The 18356-nt window shown below is 40.5% G+C and overlaps 1 protein-coding gene across 2 annotated transcripts in view; it reads left to right on the top strand.

Annotated features, from left to right (window-relative positions):
- Positions 1–9686, top strand: part of LOC115209325 (splicing factor 3B subunit 2) — a 33688-nt gene extending 24002 nt beyond the window's left edge. For both annotated transcript variants that reach the window (XM_029777682.2, XM_036500831.1), the window contains exons 17-22: positions 1374–1481; positions 2729–2836; positions 5130–5266; positions 6405–6603; positions 7793–7993; positions 9530–9686. In XM_029777682.2, coding sequence (XP_029633542.1) covers positions 1374–1481; positions 2729–2836; positions 5130–5266; positions 6405–6603; positions 7793–7993; positions 9530–9592 — 816 coding nt within the window. In that variant the 3' untranslated portion in view covers positions 9593–9686. The remainder of the gene's footprint in view (positions 1–1373; positions 1482–2728; positions 2837–5129; positions 5267–6404; positions 6604–7792; positions 7994–9529) is intronic.
- Positions 9687–18356: the final 8670 nt, after the last annotated feature.

Here is an 18356-nt window from a genome sequence, read left to right as displayed (position 1 = left end):
ATCAACACCAGTTGTCAGATGGTATTGGGATGGCGAGCTAGCAGAATCGTTAGCACGCCAGGCGAAATGCATAGCCGTATTTCGTCTGCCGCTACGTTCTGAGTTCAAATTCCGCCAAGGTCGACTTTACCTTTCATCCTTTCGGGGTCGTTTAAATAAGTACCAGTTACGCACTGGGGTCAATGTAATCGACTTAATCCGTTTGTCTGTTCTTGTTTGTTTTCTCTGTGTTTAGCCCCTTGTGGGTAGCAAAGAAATAGGTATTGGGACAGACACACACACACATGACCAAGCAGTTTGAGCTGATGCATCCAAATTATACAAGTAACAAGGCACATCCCTGAGCAGAGTGGTTGATTGGATACAAAATCCAACCGATGGTAACCCATAATCCTGCAAAGCACCCTGGTGGCTAAGGAGTTCAGGTGTAATCTAAGGGCCCAGGAAAGTGTCCAAGTCTCACAAGTATAGAGCAGGACAGGGAGGACCAGAGGGCTGCAGATTTTCCAAGTCAGACCCTGGTTACTATGTTCTCCTCACTGAGGATCTGGCTGGGTTGATGGCTTGTGTTGTTGACTACATTCCACATGGTCATTGCAGATGAGGAGGTATCTCACAGAGGTGAGGACTGACCAGGACTCTACTCGATGGGTCGTCTGAGAGGACCCAGGAATATATCAACAACTGTGCATGCCCCACCATCTGACCTTCAGTACCTATATATAAGGACATATAGACAACAGGCTTCTTTCAGTTTCCGTCTACCAAATCCACTCACCAGGCTTTGGTTGGCCCAAGGCTTTAGTAGAAGACACTTGCCCAAGGTGCCATGCAGAGGGATTGAACTCAGAAGCATGTGGTTGGGAAGCTTTCTTAGACTTGTTGCTTCTCCTGTCAGTTTCCTTTTGCTGAACTTGAGGATGTAAACAAACCAACACTGGTTGTGAAGCAGTGATAGAGGACAAACACAAGGGGAAACACACACACACACACATATTCTTTTATCGTTCTGAGCCGTTGCTCTTTGGTACTATATTTAGGTGCATAAGGCTGCGATGTGGCAGAAACGTTAGCATGCCGAGCGAAATGCGTAGCCATATTTCATCTGCCATTACGTTCTGAGTTCAAATTCCGCCGAGGTCGACTTTGCTTTTCATCTTTTTGGGGTCGATAAATTAAGTACCAGTTACGCACTGGGGTCGATGTAATCGACTTAATCCGTTTGTCTGTCCTTGTTTGTCCCCTCTGTGTTTAGCCCCTTGTGGGTAATAAAGAAATAGATATTCAGGTGCATATGCCCTCATACTGAATGTTCTGAAGATTGTATTTCATCATCTTTTTTTTTTTTTTTTTTTTTTTTTTACCTATTTCAGAATTCAGAGAAAGTTCCCCCGCCGTGGTTGATCGCTATGCAACGATATGGACCTCCTCCATCCTACCCAAATCTCAAGATCCCTGGCTTGAATGCACCAATCCCAGAAGTATGTATTAAACTTTTTGTTGCCTTTCGAGATTTATGCACAACCTTCTTTTTTCCTTCTTCATGGTCCTTCGATAGACCTGAACGACTGGATTAGCTTCCTAGAATTCTTTATTCATCAACAACAACAACAACAACACAAATAAAACTTTCACAAACTTTACAACTGACAGACTTCATAATTTTTGACGACCTTCCTTGTTAATTATACTTCCCTGTTAATTATACGACATTTCCTATTTCACTGACATCCTACTTCCTTTACCAAAGTGGTTTTCAACATGGGCAGTATTCCCCACACCCAGGGAGCCCTGGGCATGTCAGATATGTTAGGCTTTAGGGGGGCAATGAGATAATATAATTAACATACTAAATTTTACCTATAATAGTAATTCAGTGTGGAGTTTCAATTCTGACTAAGTAACAGAATAAATTTGCAGTGAGTCAAAGAGGGGATTTGTGACTTCTTTTCACTAACATGGAACTTGATGTAGAAAATTTAGATAGATGTCATCAGACACAGGAACATCACTTATTCGCAATGTACAGAGGAGGAAATTTATAACTTATATCTTTCATCATCATCGTGCATTATTGTGCAAAATTGTCCGAGAAAAAGTTGTTGTTTTTTTCACCACAACAAAACACACACACACAGAAGTGTCTCTGTCGTAACTTGAGCTACTACAAATAGCAACCAAATCTCTCCTAAAACAAACGCTTTCACCAAAAGAAAGACACAAATTTACAGTTTTTCAGGAAGAAAAAACCCCCAAAAACTATGCGATGGGTCTGCTGTATCAGAGGCAACTCTGGGCTAAACAAAACACAGACAAGCATACTTCACTTAAAAGATTATCTGCTATAAATAATACTAAAAATGTCGACAGTATATTTTTGAAGTTTCATTCCCTGGTAAGACTCCATGTATTTTAGAGTGTTCAGGGAGAGTTGCCTCCCTTAGCTTAAAGACCTCAAAATTATGTGACCGGACCTTGTTTTTGAAGTTATTTTGTAGTAAAAAGGAGTTGTGCAAAAAATCATCATTACTGAATCTTTTGAAACCTCATGCGTCAAAATCGGCAACCCAGTTTTCGAATCCATAAGGAACATGCGTGCGCACACACACACGCACACAAACTCTGTTTTATTATAAGATTTTGAACAGCTTTGAGATACTTTGTAAATCTCATTACAGAGAAACAGTTTATGAATAAAACTATTATAATTGTTATTTTTTAATTACAGTCATGTTCATTCGGTTATCATGCTGGCGGTTGGGGTAAACCTCCTGTTGACGAATCAGGCAAGCCATTGTATGGTGATGTTTTTGGTACCCAAAGTGGAGAATTCCAGGTAAATATCAGGTTTCTTGTATTTTTGTTTCCTTTATGAAACCGTTATGTCCGTTTTCTCATTTCTCATTCTGTTAACAAATGTTAGATAAGAAAAGGGATTAACCCATTGGTGCCCAAATTTAAAAAATTTAATTTATTACCAAAAATTTTTTTCTATACAACTTTATCTGATGCTAAATATACAAAGAAAATTTTTTATTACAATATTTGAAAGACATTCCAGTCTTGATGACTAACTAAAGGTATCTCAGAAAAATACAGGTGTTGCAGAAATATGATGGATTATCTTTCTGGTCCTTAAAAGAGGACCACGGGTACTAATGGGTTAATGTTCCTCAAACAACTGTTGTCTCAAAGTTCCTTGCATTTTTGTTAGAAATCTCTGACTGATTTATATTCAAATATTTCTTACCCTTTAAGCACTGATGATAACCAGAATCTCCTAAGATAGTACTATAAATACCATATCAAATTAATCATACAGTCTTTAATAATAGAAATAAATTTCATTGAAAAATGGGTTTGATAACAAATAATTATTAGAAACAGAAGTGGTATTAATGGCAAAAGGTAATATTTATCCCCACTTAAAAATAGATGCACTTTTAGAACACAGAATTCTGTGATACTTTACTATGAGGGAATCTCTCAGTTTTGTGGTGCTTGTAAGCACTCTTGTTTATATCACTAGTGGGAGGTAAATCAGCTGCCATCACCACAGCTGAGACTACCGGATAATGTGATCTCACCCTTCCTTGGCCTTGTCAATGGTAGATCCTCAACTGCTGGGAACAACAGCGATACACATAGAATCTTTGTGCCTAAACAGGCACTGATGTTGTGAATAGCCAGTAGGCTTATTAGAAAAAAATTATTAGAAGTTGTATCACAAATAACTTCTTAAATGCAGTTTTAGCTACTTTTTCTGATGAGCTGTAATACACCTGAGCACCGTATACAATAACTTCATTATTATTATACTATATTATTTAAGATTGCTTTGTGCAGTATCAAATACAGCGTTTGGTAACTCTGCTAATGGTGTTGTTGATATATGATAGATGTTCTAAATGTATTAAAGTGGCAGAAATGGCTATGGCCTAGTATAAATTACTTTTCTTTATTTTATATCTAGCCTAGAAAATTTTCTCACAGAACACAAAGTACAATCTTTGAGTCAATTCTATCAGCCGTACTCCTTTCTTGTAATTGTGCACATGATAGATTCTTTATGGATTTATAATAGTCAAGCAGATAAGGTGTTGGTCATCTGAGATTTTATTCTGTTGCTTCATCTGGTGCTGGTACCACATATTATGCCCCTGTGCTTGTGCTATGTAAAAAAAACACCCAATGCACTCTGTAAAGGGATTGGTGTTAGGAAAGGTATCCAGTCATAGAAACCATGCCAAAAGAGACAATTGGAGCCTGCTGTAGCACCTGTCAAACTGCCAGAATGGAAAATGGACATTAAATGATGGTGATAATGGTTATGATGATGCTCTTTCCAAATGATTAACATGTGGATTGATGCTAAAACTGAATCTCCTTAACTTTATAATATGTAAGTTACCAATATGCTGAAAACATCAATGGTATTTTTTAAGGTTAAGGAGTATTTTGAATGTAAACAAATGATCTTTTCTTATATGTATATATATTGTATCACAAATAGCTACTTAGCTACTCAGCCATTGAAGAATTGATTAGATGCAGGTGTAAGCGCCATCCAACCAAAATGCAAATATATGGGAAACTACCACCTGTATCATCTCTTGTGAAAGGTAGGAGAGTCCAGTTTGCTGGACATTGTTGTAGAGCTGAAAACGAGGTAATATCTACTCTTCTTCCCTGGAAGCCATCTGCTCGCGATACCAGAGGGCGCACACTCTCCTACCCTGATGTAATCTCCAGGGACACAGGCATCCAGCAACAGGACCTCCGTAATGCTATGATGGACTGTGAGGTCTGGCGTAGCATGGTAAATTCCATTGTCTCGACCACAGTCGAACAATGATGATGATGATGTGTGATTAAAAAGCAGTGCTCCAGCATGGCTGCAGTCCAGTTGTTACGAGTGATTAATGTATAAATTGTCGATACTTCTCCAACAATTACCTGTGATGATATTCAAGCAGAAAGAACCGTTAGAGTTCATCCAAGTTTTCTCTTTTGTTGTGTTTCAAGTGTCAGGGATTAACGTTAGGGTTAAGGGAGAATAAATAAAGAAAATCTGATTATTTGAATTATTTCTATGTTTATTAAATTAAAAATTTTTTTTTGTATACCAGACTATAGTTTCTGAAGAAGAAATTGATAAGACTCATTGGGGTGAATTGGAATCAGAGTCAGAATGTGAAGAGTCAGAAGAAGAGTCTTCCGAAGAAGAATTAGACACAACAGGGCTTATAACCCCTGGTGCCGAGGGGTATGTACCTTGTTTCTTAATTTACCTCTAGTGAATGTTGTTCGGTTTTCTTTTTTGTTTTTTGTTTTTTTGTAGTTTGTAAGAGGAGAAGGGGCAGCTTAACCCTTTAATGTTCAGAATACTCTTGTTAAATGTAATGCTTTTCCACTCAAATTGTTTTGAATTAATCCTGCATTATCTTATAGCTTTGAGGTTTCAATGATGTGAATATTTATTTTTAGAATGTCAATGTAGGTTAGGTGTAAGGGGCTAGATATGGCCAGTTTGAATATAAAACATGTAGAATATATTGGGCCGGATGTGGCCGGTTTAAACACTAAAGGGTTAAATGTATTTGTACATTAGGGTCCGCATTAAAATAAAATGTTGAGTGCAGAAGGGGAACGAGAGCTCTGCCATCACAGGACACGGTCTGATGGAAACTTCCAGTCTAAGCGAGCAGGGATTAATGGAACACAGGCAACTTAGTTTGGAGGTTTTTCGTTCCAGACCCAGTCAAAAGATTGCAAAACATTCTTTTGATGGGGATGAAGAAGATCGTTGTTTTTGGTTACGTTTTAATAGTTTCAGATTGATGAGAATTGAATACATTCCTTGCCAAGTGTAGTTGGATTAGAACTGGCAGAGCTGTGACTCAATGCTGACCTGAAGTACCGAAGGATTCTGGGTAGAGTCTATTGATTAATGCTAGCTTCATTCAGCAGTGGTTCTTGAATCACCCAAGATCAGCAGTTACTGGCTGAGTAAAAACTGGGTCAGGGAGTTCATCATCATCATCATCGTTTGATGATGATGATAAACTGGGTCAAGGGGTTCATCATCATCATCATCATCATCAAACGATGATGAAAAGATTGGTAAAAGAACTGAATCTAAAACTTGCAATTGTTACAATATGAAGCTCACGAGTAAAAATTGGTAGTATTCCAAATTTACAGTTAGATTCTTGGTGTTTGGCAGCAAATTAAACTTCCATTAAAATTCACATAATGGTTTGGATCTGTAGATATTTCTGTTGTTTTCTAGCATTGTACATTGAATATAAACCAGTTTAAAAAAAAAAGTTTTTTTAAATTGATGGAAATATAAAACATTAATGAACACAATCTCAATTAATGAATCACTCTATTTATTTCAGATTAGTTACACCGAGTGGAATAACGTCAGTTCCGATGGGAGTGGAAACACCTGACATGATAGAACTGAGGAAGAAGCGTATAGAAGATGCAATTGACCAAGGTGGTGACACACCAGCTCTTTATACAATTCTGCCGGAGAAGAAAACCAATGTTGGAGCAAATATGATGGGTTCGGCTCATATATATGATATGTCTGCTGTATGTATAAGTATTAGCATTATTCTAACCTTGCTTAACTATGGACTGCGCTTTGACCCTTTCGTTACCAACCTGGCTGAAACCGCCTCTGGCTCTGTTGTACAAATAATGTCTTGTTTTCATAAATTTTGAATAAAAATTTTCCACCAAACCTTAGTCACAATTTATGTTCCTAACACAAGCTTAATGATAATTAAGTTATTTTACTAAATTTCTTTGTTATCATCATCAGAGCATCTCAACAGAAATAGGGTAACAAAAGGGTTAAAGTCACCATGATATTTTTAACCCTTTCATTACTAACCTGGCTGAAACCGGCCCTGGCTCTGTTGTATAAATGTCTTGTTTTCATAAGTTTTGATTTAAAATCTTCCATTAAGCCTTAGTCACAATTTATATTCCTAACACTAGCTTAATGATAACTAAGTTATTCTTTGTTATATTTAAAATTAATTGAAAGAAACACAGAGCATCTCAACAGAAATACGGTAACGAAAGGGTTAAATGTATGCATGTCAGACTAAAAGTTTGTTATAAATAACCTTACCTTGCTTAACTATTTAGCATTCAGACTACTCAGTCAAGTTTTGCCTTCGTTTAATCATGAAGGTGCATGGCTTAGTGGTTAGGCTATCTAACCACTAAGATTCAATAAAGGAAAGTACCAGTCGAGCACTGGTCCAATACTTATGGATTGACTAACCGTCTCCCGTCAGAAATGCCAGTGTTGTGCCTAACTTAAAAACAATCATTTCAGGAAGACTAGCAGACATGTTACTTTGAGATGGAATCTTCACTACATTAGTCATTAATCTTGCTTTTCCTTCACCACTCACATATTTTGAATTCGATTTCTGAATGTTAACTACATCATCATCATCATCAACGTTTAACGTCTGCTTTCCATGCTAGCATGGGTTGGACGATTCTGAATGAGGGCTGGCGAACCAGATGGTGCACCAGGCTCCAATCTTGATCTGGCAGAGTTTCTACAGCTGGATGCCCTTCGTAACACCAACCACTCCAAGAGCGTAGTGGATGCTTTTTACGTGCCACTTGCACAGGGATCACAACTACAATTTCCATTGATTTTTGATGTTGAGTTTGTATTTGTTAGAACTTTAACGTGGATGTGATTATTCCCATTTATTCGGTCGATGCTAATTTTGTTTCTTTTTATGTTGTTTAGGTAACTGGAATGCCGACTCAGAAACGGTTTGGTGAAAAGGGAGGAACTGAGGCAATTGAAGTGGCTTTGAATCCTGAAGAATTGGATATGGACAGTGCAGCAATGCAAGCCAAGTATGAGCAAACCATGCGTGAACAACAGTCTCAGTTGGAGAAGGAAGATTTGACAGACATGGTTGCTGAACATGCTGCCAAACAAAGGGTAAGAACCGACATCTTCATTTTCTCGATAATTGAAAAATTCTGAAAAGGAAGAAAGAATTCAGTTTAGAATTGTCAAATTTTATCATCATCATCATTTAACATCCATTTTCTATGCTGGCATGGGTTGGACAGTTAGACCAGAGTTGGCTTGCCGGAGAGCTGCACCAGGCTACAATTGTCTGTTTTGACAAGATTTCTACTGCTGGATGTCCTTCTTAATGCCAGTCGTTTTACAGAGTCTTTTGGGAGTTTTTTTTTTTACATGGAACCAGCATGGGCGCTTTTCACCTAGCACTAATACAGGTGTTTTTTATATGGCACCAGCATGGATGCATTTTATGGGATGCTGGCGTGGGTGCTGCTTTTGTGACACTGGCCCATGTATTTTTTACATGGCACCAGCATGGATGTTTTTTATGTGGCACCAGTATGGGTGTTCTTATGTGATACCAGCACAGGTGTTTTTTATGTGGCACCAACACAGGTGTTTTTTATGTGGCACCAGTATGGGTGTTCATTTTATGTGATACCAGCACAGGTGCTTTTTTTTTTTGTGGCACCACCACAAGATCAAATCATACAGGTTTTCAAGTTATGTTCAGATTGACTGGTTCTAAGTTACAAGTACCATATTTTAACATGTATAAGGAACCCCCTAATTTTGGGGGCTAAGAATTTGGAAATAAGGTTTTGTAAGGGATTATAATACTATCCATGCATAAAAAAAACTTCCATATTTTTTAACCTAATTTTTAACAAAAAGGGGTTTCTTATACATGTTAAAATACAGTACTTTGATTATAGTTTTAATCTTATGGAGTTAATTAATTGAAACATTGGGGTAATTCCCAGAAGCCCTACTAGTAAGACAAGATGGAAAATATTAGAATTACATTAAGATTGTTCACTTGCAAATTGCCAAAATATATATATATATATTTAACCTGAACTAACTAGATGTAAGGGGAAAAAAAAGATAAGTAATAGTAAAACAAATGTTTTGTGATATAGAGATAAATGTCTGATAATAGGTTTTAGAGTTTTGTTTTGGGGGTGAGGGTCGTAAATCACTTCCTAGTTTCTGCGGGGGAGGTTGAAATTTGATATTATTGTGATGAGTGGTCAGTCTACATCTATCCATCACTACAGGTTTATAGCTTTAAGTTTATAGTATGTATGTGCGTGCATATACACACATACATACATACATACATACATACACACAGGCGTATGTACGTACATACATTCATGCATGCATGCATACATGCGTGTATACATACATACACACATACATATGTACATATATATGACGAACTAACTGTTACTTTCTCGGATGCAGCACGGGTTTTTGTCAGTGAACAGGTCGCGGATTTTAGCGACAAAAATATTTTGACAAATTAAACTTAAATGTTGCAGTGAATCGAATGGCTTTTGTGTATTTCTTAAATGGCTTGCAAACACCTTCCACGCTGCAATTGTGGGATTTCTTTGTAAAATTCTGAAAATAATAAAATTTTTTCTTTGTTACTTTTAGAAACGGAAGCGGCAGCAACAAGACAGTGGAAAAGCCAAGAAATATAAAGAATTTAAGTTCTAGGTGTTTGACGGAAATCGCCTGTGTATTTTTTATGTCCATCATTTCCCCATTATATTTTTGTTATTGTATACAAATAAATGTGATGAGAATATTATTTTTTATATTCATTGTGTAATTTCTCCAACTCCAGCCACTTTGCAACTGGCTCCAAATTACCGTGTTTACTTCTTATAGATAAAGGTTGTCACCTTATCGCATGCAGTTGTTTAGATGCTTTACCATCAGCCACATCCTGGCAAAGAAAATATCTGCAGAAACTCATACTGCCATTCTTTCTCTGTAGAATCTTCAAGATTCATACCTTTCATACATATTTAGTCGTTTCTAGGACTTTGGCAGAACGGTTGGCATGCCTGACAAAATGCTTATTTCTTTATTGCCCACAAGGGGCTAAAAAAGGGGACAAACAAGAACAGACATAGGGATTAAGTCGATTACATCAATCCCAGTGTGTAACTGGTACTTAATTTATCGACCCCGAAAGGATGAAAGGCAAAGTCGACTTCAGCGGAATTTGAGCTCTGAATGTAGCAGTAGATGAAATACCTATTTCTTTACTACCCACAAGGGGCTAAACACAGAGGGGACAAACAAGGACAGACAAACGGATTAAGTCGATTAGATCGACCCCAGTGCGTAACTAGTACTTATTTAATCAACCCTGAAAGGATGAAAGGCAAAGTTGACCTCGGCGAAATTTGAACTCAGAATGTAACAGCAGACGAAATACCGCTAAGCACTTTGCCCAGCGTGCTAACGATTCTGCCAGCTTGCCGCCTTGCCTGACAAAATGCTTAGCAGTATTTCTTCCTCTGGCCGTATTCCTTAGCTGCTTCATCACAAGACTTCTCACATTCACTTCAATGCCCTCTATTGTCAATTTCATTTATATGAAACTGGGACCTTCCACATATGGCAGACAAAATACAGTTTTTGTACAGCACATATCTTCATTTGTTCTTAATATCTGTTTTGCATTTTTTTTCTTCACCTTACCTTCAGTAGACAGTATTTTCAGGGGATCTTTTATTCCTAAAGTTACCAGAACTTCAAAGATAATTAGTTGTGCTGTCAGTAAGGAATGTAAATATTTTGTGGTGACAAGTGATTTCAAAAATCTGACCAAAAATATGTAGAAATACTCTAATGGATTATCACTCATTGCCAGAGCAGCTAACTGGTTTCCGTGCCGGTGGCACGTAAAAGGCACCATTCGAGCAGGATCGTTACCAGCATCGCCTTACTGGCATCTGTGCCGGTGGCATGTGTAAAAGGATTCGAGCGAGGTTGTTGCCAGTACTGCCTGACTGGCCATCGTGCCGGTGGCACGTAAAAAGCACCCACTACACTCGGAGTGGTTGGCGTTTAGGAAGGGCATCCAGCTGTAGAAACTCTGCCAGATCAAGATTGGAGCCTGGTGCAGCCATCTGGTTCGCCAGCCCTCAGTCAAAATCGTCCAACCCATGCTAGCATGGAAAGCGGACGTTAAACGATGATGATGATATTATTACAGATAAACGGTGTTTGTAAATCATGATCATTGAAGCATGATGGCAGGTAAATTCTTGTATCTCGTAGGGTCTCCACAGTTACAACAGTCTAAATGTTGAACTAGTTACCACACTTGCGATGTTCACAGGGATATTCTTGCTTCTCCCTCAACACAGATTCTGCTGTCATAAATAAAAGAATGAAGAGAACCAATGGAATCGGTTCTCTTTGTTGGACTGTCTGTTCCAATGCAAACTTTTAATAATAAACATATGACAATCACACACGTGAACAATTTGATGAGATGTCCACTAATAAGATGACAAGACATTTCTCTAACTAAAATCAACTACCTTATCCTATTTTTAATGTAGGCAATCCCGGTAGCCTGTCACCTTGCTACTGTTGTGATATGGCAGGGGAATTGCTACCAGGCTTGTTATGGTCATCTAAGATAAAAAAATGTTTGGCAAAGTTGCGTACGTTAGATCATCATGGAAGACTACCAAGGATTGTGTGGCCTAATATTTGTAGCAGCTCAGTGGGCTTTATCATCATCATCATCGTTTAACGTCCGTTTTCCATGCTGGCATGGGTTGGACGGTTCGGCCGGGGTCTGGGAAGCCAGGAGGCTGCACCAGGCTCCAATCTGATCTGGCATGGTTTCTACAGATGGATGCCAACCACTCTGTGAGTGTAGTGGGTGCTTTTTACGTGCCACCGGCACAGAGGCTAGAGGACGCTGGCAATGTCCACGATCGGCTGGTGCTTTTTATGTGTCACTGGCACAGGGGCCAGAGGAGGCTGGCAATGGCCACGATCGGTTGGTGCTTTTTACATGCCACCGGCATATTATTCATTTGTAGGAAGTGTTTGATGTTGAGCCTTTGTCTCTATTGAAGATGTAATTCCTTTAAGCCATCTTTTTTAGAAAGAAAAAGAATATAACATCATCATGACATAATGTCTGCTTTCCATGCTGGTATGGGTTGGGATGGTTTGACAGGAGCTGGGAAGCCAGAGGACTGCGCCAAGCTCTGCTGTTTGTTTTGGCAAGGTTTCTATGACCGGATGCCCTTACCTAACACTGACCACTTCACAAAGTGTAGTGGGTGCTTTTTACATGGCACTAACACAGGTACTTTATACATACCACCACAATGGGTGCTTTTTTACTTGGCACCAGCAGCTGGGGTCTTGCAAGACATGGACCTCTCGGCTACAAGGGAGTGAAGGCACCATGGCTGCAGAGGGCATGCCTGTATGTATGTATGGCTGGATGGCCAGGATAACAACTTTTAAAATTAATTTAACAAGTCAAATGAACTACAATAAAATTTTTTAAATGATATTAATAAATGAGTGATTCAAGTTTTACTTCATTAAGTCTTCAGTTTATAAGAAGAAGCTCTTCTTCCCCGGTCGAACCGTCCAACCCATGCTAGCATGGAGAACGGACGTTAAACGATGATGATGAATTAGACCCCTTCTGGTGGTGTGAAAAGGCTCTGAGTACAGGTCAATTGTAAAGTAATTTGAGGGCCACTGTGTGCATGCTGGCCCCAAGCAACACAGTGCTCGAACCCATGCCAGATGTTCTGGCTGATCTCCATCTCAAGCATCTGGACCCTTCGGAAGATGTTGGGGGTTTCCTAATCCCCAACAGTTGACTGCATCCAATGGTGATGTGGCTGCCACTCTGGAATCCCTATGAGCAGCATTGGTGGAGTAGATGGCCTGTGACCCGACAACCTCAGAGGTTTGATCCCACCAAACTCTGCTGAGGCAAGAGTATGTTTGCTTTTGTCCTCTTTGTATGGATTACCTTCGCCATGCCCAACATCTCTTTTCAGCTACTCTGATTGCGCTGGAGAAGAAGGACAGATGCTTCCATCCAATAATGTTGGGCAATGTCCTTCCACAAGTTGTAGCCAGGATAGCATGTAGATCAATCAGGGATGACCAGAGCGAGGCACTAAGCCCTGTCCAGTTGTAAATGAGAGTTAAGGGTGGATGTGAGACCGCAGCCCATACAGCCCGAGACTACATACAGTATGCATCTCCTGCTGAAGCTGGGCATAAAAAAAAAACACCCCTTTTATTTCCTGTTATCCATCATCATCATCATCGTTTAATGTCCGCTTTCCATGCTAGCATGGGTTGAACGATTTTGACTGAGGGCTGGCGAACCAGACGGCCGCACCAGGCTCCAATCTTGATCTGGCAGAGTTTCTTCAACTGGATGCCCTTCCTAACGCCAACCACTCCGAGAGTGTAGTGGGTGCTTTTACATGCCACCAGCACAAAGGCCAGTCAGGTGGTACTGGCAATGACCTCGCTCGAATCTTTTACACATGCCACCGGCACAGGTGCCAGTAAGGCGACGTTGGTAATCACACTCGAATGGTGCCCTTTTACGTGCCACTGGCATGGAAGCCGGTTGGCTGCTCTGGCAACGATCATGCTCAGATAGTGCTCTTGGCACCCTACTAGCAAAGGCATAAGTGCCAGTAAGGTGATGCTGGTTATGATTACACTCGAATGGTGCCTGTAAATCAAATGCCAGATGAAACTTATGAATTTATATGATGTATTTGGCAAACCTTTGCAGATGCAGAATGCTGTCCCCTATACCCCCATTTCCTCTTGCCACCCTTTCCTCACCCTTACAGTGGACACATTGAAAGGTAGGTCTGGTGAGATTGTTGAGACACTTGAACGAAGGCATGTAGATGTGTGTTGCATTCAAGAGGGAAGCTGGAGGGGTGTGTGGCTTCTGCCAGGTTCCTCACAGGCAAAGAACATGGGTAAAAAAAATCTGTGTAGGCGCAGGAGTGGCTGTGTGGTAAGTAGCTTGCTAACCAACCACATGGTTCCGGGTTCAGTCCCACTGCGTGACATCTTGGGCAAGTGTCTTTTGCTATAGCCCCAGGCCGACCAATGCCTTGTGAGTGGATTTGGTAGACGGAAACTGAAAGAAGCCTGTCGTATATATGTATATGTATATAAGTGTGTGTGTATGTGTTTGTGTTTGTCTCCCTAGCATTGGTTGACAACCGATGCTGGTGTGTTTATGTCCCCGTTACTTAGCTGTTCGGCAAAAGAAACCGATAGAATAAGTACTGGGCTTACAAAGAATAAGTCCCGGGGTCGATTTGCTTGACTAAAGGCGGTGCTCCAGCATGGCCGCAGTCAAATGACTGAAACAAGTAAAAGAGAAAATAGTAATAAGGGTTAATGGAGTGGGCATATTTTTGTTTATATTCAGCATTATGATGTGCTTCTGCTGTAATTGTTTTGAACAAGCTAAGAGGTGGGAGCGGGGAATGTCTAAAGGTTTTGTCTCCTGGGCAACACTGTTACTAGGTCCACTCTGTTCACAAAAATCATTAACAAAAACAGTTTTCAAACTTTTGATCCACAAAATCTATTTTCTTTGTTGCTGTCGGGATCGCTGGTTTCACTTTCGGAAATTGAAATATCCTATTCATAATCCCACACCGTGTGGTGCTTTTTTTCTCTTTGTGTTCATCATATATTTTACTTGCCTTTTTTCCCCACTCGTGTCTTCAAATTCTTATTCACTATTCGACAACATGAAGCTGGTTTTAAAAATTTTCAGAAAAACAAAGAATAAAAATTTAGAAAAATAAATTTCTAAACATTCACAGAGGTCAGATGTCATGCTAAATAAAAGTTGGATACTGTAACTGAATTGTTTACAGATTGACATCAAGTGTTTTGTGTTTTCTGGGACGTACTAACAATGTTTGTGCTGAAGATATCATTTAAGTATGAATAAGTTATTTCCGGTGTGAATGGGCAAGTTGGTAATATAAGCTAATAAAATTCTTTGAGTGGGTTAGTAACAAAAGACTTAGTCATGTACTAGAGTCTTCTACCATCTGGCAAATGTTTGCATAAACCTTCGTCTTCTCTGGTGCTGATAACAATCTTTCCACCCTTCCATTCAAATCCACAATTTCATGGATAAAGTACAGTTGAAATATTTGGGGTAGGCAGCAGCGACAGGAGGTTGAGTGTCGTAAGCGTACTTTTGGGAGATAAATTCATTGAAGTAGTCAGAGTGACTGATTGGATAGTTAAGTTGAGACTAGTCTTAGATAAATCAACAGTTACCCTTATCTCTGTATTTGCCCCAAGTTCTTTTCACTCTACATCATCATCGTTTAACATCCGTTTTCCATGCTAGCATGGGTTTGATGGTTCGACCGGGATCTGGGAAGCCAGGAGGCTGCACCAGGCTCCAGTCTGATCTGGCAGTGTTTCTACAGCTGGATGCCCTTCCTAACACCAACCACTCCATGAGTGTAGTGGGTGTTTTTTATGCGCCAGGGGAGGCTGGCAAATGGCCATGATCGGTTGGTGCTTTTACGTGTCACCGACATGGACGCCAGTCAGGCAGCACTGGCACCTGCCGCGTTCAAACGGTACTTTTTACATGTCAACGGTACGGGTATCTCAACTACAATTTCCATTTGATTTTTATTTTGATGTACCTGACCCAATAGGTCTCCTCAAGAACAGCGGTTCACTCTACAATCCAAGGTTCGCACAGCAGGCCGTCCTGCGAGCCATGAACTCACTTCGTTCGTCGGGTTTTAACAGTCACAGCCTATCTCAGAGGGTCTCGGTCTTCGTCAAGACAAATGACAAATTGATTATCTTGACCAGTGAGTTCAACCGATATACTGGACAGCACTCCTATGGATCTCATGGGGCACATGGAGGTTACAGCTTTGGTTCCACAAATGAGGAAGGTGTAGGCTACTGGAGTTAGCTGAATATTCCTAATCTTGTGGGTTCATGGGTGCCAGTGCCACATAAAATGCACCTGTGCCAGTGTTAGGTAAAAGTACACATGCTGCATAAAAGTACCCGGTACACTGTGTAAAGTGGTTGGCATTAGGAAGGGTATCCAGCAGTAGAAACTATACCAAAACAGACATGGAGCCCAGGTACCTCCTCAGCTGACCAGAATTTTGGTCAAAGGAATTGGCCCCCAGTACTTTGCTTTCCATTGTTTTTGAATCGATAGGTAAGTACCAACTGAGCCAAGTGGTTTAGTGGAATGTCAGATGATAAGTGTTATGGTATCTCCATGGTCTTGTGTGGGGTATGAATTCAGAATCCAAGACAGACCACCATTACAGAGAAGTAACCTCTTCTGGGTGAACTAACAAAAAAGAAAAAAAAGATACCAAACTTGTAAGTTTACTTTCTTATTGAGCGTAAATATCAAAGAGCACAAAGGGGTCATGAGATAACTACCTTTCATCTTTTACTTCTTTCAGTCATTAGACTGTGGCCATGCTGGGGCATTACCTTAAAGTTCAAGTGTGGCCGTTGCCAGTACCGCCTGACTGGCCATTGTGCTGGTGGCACGTAACAAGCACCCACTACACTCTTGGAGTGGTTGACGTTAGGAAGGGCATCCAGCTGTAGAATCTCCACTGGATCATATTGGAGCCTGGTGCAGCCGTCTGGTTTGCCAGACTTCAGTCAAATCGTCCAACCCATGCTAGCATGGAAAGCAGACGTTAAAGGATGATGATGATGAATTTTAATCAAATGAATTGACCCCAGTACCTTTTAAAAAATTTTGTAAAGCCTGGTTCTTATTCTATTGGTCTCGGGATGTAAACTGTCAAGCAGTGGTGGGGGATAGGCACACACACACAAATACACGATAGGCCTCTTTCAGTCTCCATCAACCAAATCCACTCACAAAACTTTAGTCGACTCAAGGTTGTAGTAGAAGACATGCCCAAGGTTCCCTACAGTGGAATGGAACCAGGTGGTTGGGCAGGAAACCTCCTACCACACAGCTGACGAGAAGACATTGAATAGCCTTAAATTCTTGTACGGACTCATTCTGTCCACCACCTTTTGCTCCTTACCTCTCTTGCTATGCTTACAACTTACTCTGCTTTTTGTGTTTCCATCCCTCATGTGTCACTACCACCTCTTGGACATGGAACTTGTGTGACACTGTGAAGTTAAAATATAAATTTATAAGTTTATAAGTTACAGTCATTGATTTTTGATTTTTTAGCAAATATCTTAATATTTTTCTATTCCTTAAAAGTTTCTATTTCTTGCAAAATAAATAAATAAATTAAGAGACACATATTAATGCTGTTATAATTGGACTTAATTTGCCTTGTTGAAATTTTTAAGGATAGAAATGTCATAGAAGAACCATTGATATTTTTTAAAATTCTTTTTCTCCTTAGTTGGCTTCAGTAGTGTTTCCAAAGTTAATAAAAGTACTTTAGTGGTAGTCAGGGACTTCTATATATATATATATATATCATCATCATCATCATCATCCTTTAATGTCCGTTTTCCGCGCCAGCACAGGTTGGACAGTTCGACCGGGGTCTGGGAGCCAGGGGCTGCACTAGGCTCCAGTCTGATCTGGCAGTGTTTCTACAGCTGGATGCCTTTCCTAACGCCAACCACTCTGCAAGTGTAGTGGCTGCTTTTTACGTGCCACCAGCACAGGTGCCAGGGGAGTCTGGCATCATCCACGATCGATTGGTGCTTTTAACGTGCCACCGGCATGGAAGCCAGTCGAGGCGGCGCTGGCATCAGCCACGTTCGGATGGTGCTTTTTATGTGCCACCGGCACAGGTATCACAACTACTATTTCCATTGATATTTATTTCGATGTTCATGTACTTGACTCAATAGGTCTCCTCAAGCACAGCGGGATGTTCTGGTATCCAAGATACTTTGAATGGGCAGGGGCTATGCAGAACTAATGCAGGAAGCAGCCCGGGTCTTTGCAGTCACAGCATATCTCCAGAGATCTCGGTCCTTCGCCATTGCCTCTATGAGGCCCAACGCTCTGAGGTCATGCTTGACTACCTCATCCCATGTCTTCCTGGGTCTACCTCTCCCCCTGATACCTTCAACTGTTTGGGAGTGGCACTTCTTCATACATCTCTCCTCATCCATCCGCAGTACATGACCATACCATCGCAAGCGTCGCTCTTGCACACCACATCTGATGCTTCTTATGTCCAGCATTTCTCTCGGGGTGCTTACACTCTGTCGTGAGTGCACACTGACATTACACATCCAGCGGATCATGCTAGCTTCATTTCTTTCAAGTCTACGCATGTCCTCTGCAGTCACGGCCCATGTTTCACTACCGTGAAGCATGGCAGTTCGCACACATGCATCATACAATCTACCTTTCACTCTGAGTGAGAGACCCTTTGTCGCCAGTAGGGGTAGGAGCTTT

This window comes from Octopus sinensis, linkage group LG3, assembly GCF_006345805.1.
Source record: "Octopus sinensis linkage group LG3, ASM634580v1, whole genome shotgun sequence".
Lineage (NCBI taxonomy): Eukaryota > Metazoa > Mollusca > Cephalopoda > Octopoda > Octopodidae > Octopus > Octopus sinensis.
Note: the sequence above shows the minus strand (reverse complement) of the source record. Positions and strands in the feature narration are given on the sequence as shown.